A 7,834-nucleotide genomic window follows, 5' to 3' on the forward strand; every position below is an offset into this window, starting at 1 on the left:
TCATTGGCTGCTGTGACGCTGTGTGGCAGCGTGTTAGCCTCAGATGCTAACAACAACATAGGTTTAACCCGCACATTTAAAGCTGCAGTTTAAACAAGCCTCAAGACACACAGTTTGTCCGAATGCTCGTTTTTAAACCTTTTTACAGTGACTTAAGAAAGAGCCATGTGACGAAAAGAACAGACGCAAAAACTAAATTTCACATTAACAGGAGCTAGCTGGAACAGTCCCGGTGTGTACCCACTTTTGTCGTCCGACTCGAAACAATATCTCGACAGCCCCAAGTATCCGTTTGAGACGTACTTTTAAGAAGTAGCAGTTTTAAAAGGAAATTAAGAAAATATAGGATTTTTTTCATACACCTTTATCCAACTACAATGCATTACTTAAATCCGTAAAGACTAGTCTTTTTTAAAAAGAAAGAAAGAAAGAAAGAAAGAAAGAAAGAAAGAAAGAAAGGAATTAGTTTATTTTTTCTTTTTTTCTTTATTTCTTAAAAACGACTTGCTGGAAACAGGCACAAAGTTAGACCAAACTTGATTCTACTGTGCCAGTGTCACTACCATGTGAAAAAAAGTATACAGAATTTATGCGGCAGTTTAAGTTGAGAAACTGAACACGTTGTGAGAAAAGCAGTTTTATTAGTATATTAAGACGATGATGGTTTTAAACTGTGCTTCAATAACACAAATCTGTAGAGCTGCAACTATTCCTCAGTTATTTGTCAACTAATAAAAAACCTGCCGACTGTTTTGTTGTATGCTATTTTATCAATACATTTAAGTTATTGAGTGTTACCAGGTGGAAACCTAATTTTAAGTAAAAGCTGTTTGTACTTCAGCAGCAATTTTTTACTTCACACATCGGTTGATACTTAGCCAAACACTGCACATGGACTTGGCCTGATATAAATTTTGATAGCATTTCCTAGGAGCTCCTTCGATGTTGCGCTTTTATTTTTGATTGTGTTCAGCAATCCCAGATCACATAACATCAAGTTGTGCTAGGAGATGCATATTTTAGTGATGCTAACATTACCAGATTAGCTAGCGTACAATTCTAGCCCTTCGTTAGTCTAAGTCCATTGCAGCCAGTCCTAATATGAATGATTATATCTCCATTATTAGCAAGCTAAAGCTATTACACGCTTAGTAAATCTTGCAAAATATAGCAAATTGTCTTGATGAGACTACATACGGAGTTATCTCAACAAGCTAACGTTAAGCTAGTCATGCTAATTTGCTAAAGCTACGTCTTTTAGTTCAACAGCGATGAACTCACTGGCTGGACTTAACTAGTCTTTTAAACTTCAAAACCTCGTGTAAAACGACTCAAACGCTAAACATGCCACTCGCATTTTTAATTACGCCTGAACAAGATATAAAAGGATAATAAATATGATTTACTTACCAACTGTAAGGTCAACAAGGTTAAATACACTTTACGTAAGTGGCGCGGCTGTGCGCATGCCTAATTAGGACAGGAAGAGAGAGCTTCTAAGTCGTTTCAAAGTTATCATAATTTTATGAAGCTCAGGATATATTTTATTTTAAATTTTTTGAAAGTGTGTCTGATTTTTTCTGATTGTTCAATATTTGATGGCATTTTCAAAGCAGAAGAATTGAAGACGCAGTTTGGTGCAAATGCAAGCAGTGAGAATTCATAAAAGCTTTTCCACTTGTAATATTTAATGCTAATGTGAAACATGCAAAAATAAGTTAGCAGTTTTTATAGAGCACATAATGCTTTTAGCACATTTATTTCTTGTTTCCAAACACTATGAATGACGTTGAAAAGAGCTTTGATATGTAATTTTATTTCGATTTATTAAATCAGCGCAAAGTGCTTAGTAGAAGGTATAATGAAACCTGACAGCTGTAACTAACAAAGATATATTTTAGATATGCAAGTTACAAACCTGCAGACATAGTGCCAAACCCTGTGAATGGAGCCTAAAATAAACAACATAAATCTTAGTGCACAGTTGATAATTACAATTAAAGAATTATAAATAAAAACTTAAAACGCAGTGATACCGTTGTTAAATATTGACATATACACTCCTGGCCTACACCGCCCTCTTCTGGCGTATTAGAGCAACTGTCCCACTGCCTGGGCTCCACATTTGGTTTTGTAAATATTTTAAACGTCCCGTAAACGGTGCAGAAATATGAAATAATCTGTGTGTGATCACCTGAACCGAAAAGAGTCCGGATAATTGAATAACATAAAATAATTCCCCTTTTTTTCTCCGCCCCTCTTCGCTTTGTTTACTCTGACGTCATCTACATGCGCCGCTCACATGTTTAGAACCTGGAAGCGACTCTCTCCTCAACTCATGTATGTCTTCTTCACATCCTCCTTCTGCATTTAAACTAGTCATATTTTACATTTAATGTGTCATTGAGGGGATTTAAGGAAATAGCTAGAGTTGTGACGACAGCACGAATGTGAGTTTTGGCTTTGAAATGTCTCCACAAATAGGAAAAGGTTTGCCTTGTTGAGCCCACAGCAACTTCAAATTGTATGTCAACAAACAAACTAGAGGACTGTATGGACATGTAATGAGAACATAATTAGTTTTTCTTCGCCAGGTGACTTCTATGCAGAAGAGCAACAGACTGACATGGCACAAAGTCCGTCAGAAATGTGTGAAATGCAGCTGAATGGAGCTTCAGAGCTGATGGATCTGCTTCACATAGACGTGGAGGCTGATGTAGTGGACGACAGGCCAGGAAGAGAAGACGCACTGTATTCAGTAAGTTTTATTCCCCAGCCTTCATTCTGAATAAAGACTGCTTTCAAGTGGAGCTGAATGATTTGGGGAATTCAATTTGATTTGTAATATGATTTAAATATTCACTCTTTGAGATTTAAAACTCCTCTTCTATCATTGATTAAACCCTTCAAAACACTCACTTCTGTGTATCAGAATTACACATTTAGAAGTTTTTCCACATCCATATCCTATATATGTCTTCTAGCATGTAGAAAACACCATAAAGACTGATGCCTACACATTTTTGATTGTTAGATTTATGTGCTGATTGTCTCAAAGTAGGTAAGTAGTTGATTTTATTTCCATTTCAGGTCACTTTGCTTGATAAATTATGTCACTTTCAATAATATCAGACATATTTATGACCCTTGTTTGTAAAACCTCCATCAAGCCTTTCAACAAAGACTACAAATCTACTGTCAACAAAGTATTGACACATATGTTTTCCTAAAGTTAACAAAAAAATGCAGTTTATAATTTAAAAACAAACCATATGATTAAATGGTTTGTAATTATTTAATTTGCTCCTTTTGCGTCCTATTTATTAATACTGTGTTTTAACATTCTGCAGATGTGTGATTTTCTGCACTGCTAATAGTTTTTATCTGTTCAATGAACAGAGGAATGTACTGAGGAAGCAGCGACACTGGGAGAAGCAGCTGGCTGCAAAGAAGAGCAAGAGGAAAGAAGAGAAGCAGAGGAGGAAGCTAAATCGTGAGCAAGAGTCAGGTAGAGATCAAGCGAGGAAAATCAAACAGTGGAACAAATGTTTTTGTTTTAGGAAGACTGAAGGTGAAAGTTAGCAGCATCTATAATGGGATTTTATTTTTCAAATAGGTGCCAGCACAGAGCCTCAGTTTACCAAACGAGTCATGAAGGCGATCACCAAAGAGCGTTTAGCCGAGGCTCAGTCCACAGGGCTCAAACTCTGTGTTGATCTGAGTATGACGGACTGCATGTCTGACAAGGTAGGTGGTGGACAAACAACCCTCAAAACATCACTGAGTCCTTCTTTAAGAAAGAGGCCTTTCTGTTTAGTTTTTTATTCTGAGACATTCATTAAAACTGCTTATATAGCATTTATTCACCTGCCTCCATCTGTTTTTCTGGTTTAGGAGATAAGCCGACTGGCCGGCCAGTTAAGACGGTTGTACGGGTCAAATAAGAAGGCCGCTCGACCATTTCATTTGTTTCTGACAGACCTGAAAGAGGACAGCCGCCTCTACAGAGAGTGTGTACGAATGAATGAGGGCTTCCTCAACTACATGGTGATTATCGTTGTTTACATCCTGGATTCACTCGTAAATGTTTCTGAAAGTAAATATAAAGCAGAAAATCTCTTGTAGTTGATGTGCAGACAAGTGTTTTTAGTGTATTTTTATCCTAAAACTAATTACATAACATGCACATCAGCTGTAGTCTCCAGCTAAAACAACTGATCCTGGCAATAAGGACATAGAGGAGTTTTGTTAAGTCATTTTTGTTATTCAAAAGCTTTTAAGTCATCATCATTCATTAGTTACAGGATACTCACAGTTTATTTCAATCTCTGCACTGTCATCCGAACCAGAAATAGCCTGAACATTCATCAGCATACTCTGATTATGTTCTGTTTTCTTTCTTTATGTCCGTTTCTTACAGATGGACATAACAGAGGAAAGCTGTCTGGACATGTTTCCTGCAGAAACTGTCATCTACCTCACTCCGGATGCTGAACAAGGTTAGATGAATTTGAATTCACTGCATGAGTGAAAAGAACAGCTTCTGAACTCTTCAGTTTTGGAGATATGTCGGGATTTTTCTTGTTTACTTTTTGCTGTTTGGGTGCATCTTTCATCCAGCAGAGGGTGCTATCTAACCATAGCATTTCTATTGTAGAGTACTTTGCGGAATAACATTTTCAAAATGCCTTACACACAATTAAACAAAAAGAAAATGAAAAAAGCCTCAATTAAATCATAAAATATATTTAGTAGGTTTATAGAGGAACGCTACACAACGTTACACGTACTCTGTGATATGATACTTTAAGGTTTTATTAATCCCACAACATTTTGATAATTCACAGCCATGAATGTGTTGGTAATTATCTGAGTTTTCTCCTCTTCTCTTCAGCTTTGGAGACAGTTGATGCTGACAAAGTGTATGTCCTCGGTGGTCTTGTGGATGAAAGCATCCAGAAGGTATTCTGCACTAAAACTGATTGCAGCTGGATAACGCAGACATCAAATCATGTCAGCAAGTTCAATCTGATGTGATTAATTAGATGTTACTCTGCTTTTCTTAATCAGTCTGCAGTTCCCCTGTATTTCTGTTAAGCTTAAATTAGATAAAGTAGCTCTTATTTTTGTGCAAATAGCGCAGATTGCATCAGTTCTGTATTATTTGTCATAAACAGCAGGTATACGAATGGTTGGGTTGATTTTTCTTTAGCTGTTTCTTGCTGTTTGTCCCCCTGCAGAAGTTGAGTTTCTCTAGAGCCAGACAGCTGAGCGTCCACACGGCGAGGCTGCCCATAGACGAGTACATGGTGAAGAAAACCAACGTGAAGAATTTCCACTCAAAGATCCTGGCAGTCAATCAAGGCAAGCAAGCGACAATTTTCATCCATAGGCAGCTGAAGGTCTTGTTGTAATAAATGTCTCTCCACAGTGTTTGACATCTTGTTGACTCTCTGTGACACCGGCAGCTGGACAGAAGCCTTCCAGACCTGGTTCCCTCTGGGGAAGGGTTATGTTGTTGCACCGGAATCCCCGCCACTCAGCGCAACACAGACTCAGAATGAGGATTAATGATGGTTTTTACTCATGCTTTGTACAAGAACTACATTAAGAAAACAAGACTATTCCCTGAGGGGAGCAGGCACACTGTGATAAGTGCCTGTTCAAAGACAAACAGCAAACAGTTGTGGTCAACGCTGCTCTTCTTTACACTGATACCAAAACGCTGGAGATGCTTTAGTTCTCATCTGACTTCAATAAATGAATCTGAGGCATAAATTCAATAAGGAAGATCTACTCACTCACACTTTGTCTCCATTCCTGTCAGTTAATAAGGGCTAGACTTTCTCAGGAGTCATTTTTGTTGAGTTTAGTGTAACTGAATCCTATTTTTTTAACATATCAGACAAGCCCCCCCAAAAAATTGTGCTGTTGTTGACAGAATGTGATTTGTTTTTGCCTTTGACATGACATGCTCTTGAAACACTGTGTGTCTAATCAGATTTTGTCTATGAAAGAATAATGGAAACAGATCTTAGTTCTGGCTTTAATGATGAATTCTATCAGTTTTAAGCAATTTTGGCACATAAATAGAAAGTATTCAAAACAAAATAGGGAAATTATTCATGCTGCAACATGAATGCATCAATTCTCCAACTTCAATTGAATTTCGACCAGTTTGAAAACATTTTTTGGATTGTCTGAACGCCCTTTCAGCTCATTTAGTTGTTTAAAAGAAGCAGGCTGTGTTGCTCTTTGAATACCCTCCCTGAGGTTTAGGGTGTTGTGAGCAATATTCTTGCTGACATATTATCTGTCCAAATATTTTTCAAGTGATAAAACCCCGAAGAAACAATGACTTTATTCGGTCCTGTCATGATTTCCTAAGAACACTGGAATCCTTTCTGCCAAACTTTCCACAGTGGATATTTACAATGTTCTAATTTACAGTTCTTTAAAGGGTAGATTTTAATATGTACAGTCATGATGAGTCATTAATGACGATGATTATCAAAAGTTAAGACACACACAGGTTGTTTTGTCTTTTTGTCAGTGTGTATATTTTTCTTACAGACTGCCAAATGCTGTCATTAGTTTTTTCTGCAAAACAAATCCACCCACAGATATTAATACAGTATCCTTGACCTTGTTACGGACAGATGATGATAAATCTAGCTGTTTGGGTCTTTTTCAGAAACAAAAACCCCACAACATCTCGGGGTAATTTTACACATCAAAACTACCTTTAACACAGAATTGCTTTGAAATGCAGTCCACCAAGCTCCTAGCCTTATAAGTTCAGTACTGTGCAAACATTTTAGGTGTTTCTTATCCGTCACACAGAACCATCAGAGAGGCATCATGTCCTAAATTCACTCTGCAGCAGTCGTCCCGAACGTTAATCTTCACACCCAAATATTGATTTGATTCTGGTGTTTCAATTTAAGTCCTTGTGTTTGAAAGCGTCCTCACTTTACCTTTAGTCCCTAAAGCGTGTGCACAGCTCCGTGCATTTAACTGAAGTCCTGCACTGTAAAGCACATTTTGGTTTTGTAAAGGGATCGTGCTCCACCCATCAAATCTGGAGGAAAAAATTAGACAGTATTCTTTATGCTTTAAAATAATAAAAGACTTTGCCACCAATTTTGATGTGTTTGGTGCTTAATGTGTTCAGAGAGAGCATGAATGCTTTAAAAATATACAGCACAAGCTAATATTGCTGTTTTGACATTAAAAGAATAAAAAGTTCAGCCTTAGATGTGCTTTAATTGCTGTATGTTTAATCCCCGATAAATCAGATTGGTTGAACATGTCAATAAAAATGATGACAGCAAAATCTTTCTAGTCGCTAATAGGTTTTCCTCAACAGGAATTTTAGGGAGGCAGCTTTCAATTTTTTAATTTCACATTGTTCTGTTTTTAATCACATTTAGAGAGTTGGATCGTTTCCCAGTTCCAGTCATTACAAGATAAATATGAGGTACTTCTGCAGAACCATGTGGTTGCACCCACTTCCCTTTAGCTCTTAAGCCTTTATGGGGCAGGTGGCCATATTTGGTAACTTCCTTGGACATTCAGTATGTCCATCCTGTGCCTTTTCTTGAGGCTGAAGAACTATGTGCACTTTGATTTAGTTTTTATATTAGTGCCAATATCACTACCTAAGAAAAATGCCACTAAACAAATGTTCCGGGCACTTCATAAATGCTTTGTTACTGGTTTGCATTGAACTCCACTTGGATTTATTTTGTGAGATTAGTACCAATGCCAAGAAAAACATTACTAAATGAACTTGCTAAGCACTTTATAAATACTTTGTTACTGGTTGTGTAAG

General features: G+C 37.2%; 1 protein-coding gene across 3 annotated transcripts; it reads left to right on the forward strand.

Moving 5' to 3' along the window:
* The first annotated feature begins 2,286 nt into the window (after positions 1 to 2,286).
* Positions 2,287 to 7,143, forward strand: trmt10b (tRNA methyltransferase 10B). 3 transcript variants are annotated; one of them, XM_008286391.1, is made up of 9 exons: positions 2,287 to 2,340; positions 2,595 to 2,758; positions 3,400 to 3,508; positions 3,617 to 3,747; positions 3,895 to 4,047; positions 4,421 to 4,499; positions 4,895 to 4,962; positions 5,241 to 5,364; positions 5,432 to 7,143. In XM_008286391.1, exons 2-9 carry the CDS (start codon positions 2,627 to 2,629, stop codon positions 5,569 to 5,571), a joined length of 936 nt encoding a protein of 311 aa, XP_008284613.1. In that variant the 5' UTR covers positions 2,287 to 2,340; positions 2,595 to 2,626; the 3' UTR covers positions 5,572 to 7,143. The 3 variants fall into 3 exon arrangements, with proteins under 3 accessions (XP_008284613.1, XP_008284614.1, XP_008284612.1); XM_008286392.1 differs by lacking the exon at positions 2,287 to 2,340 and adding an exon at positions 2,376 to 2,450; XM_008286390.1 differs by lacking the exon at positions 2,287 to 2,340 and adding an exon at positions 2,445 to 2,490.
* Positions 7,144 to 7,834: the final 691 nt, after the last annotated feature.

The sequence above is a fragment of the Stegastes partitus genome, unplaced genomic scaffold (assembly GCF_000690725.1).
Source record: "Stegastes partitus isolate 25-593 unplaced genomic scaffold, Stegastes_partitus-1.0.2 Scaffold453, whole genome shotgun sequence".
Classification (NCBI taxonomy): domain Eukaryota; kingdom Metazoa; phylum Chordata; class Actinopteri; family Pomacentridae; genus Stegastes; species Stegastes partitus.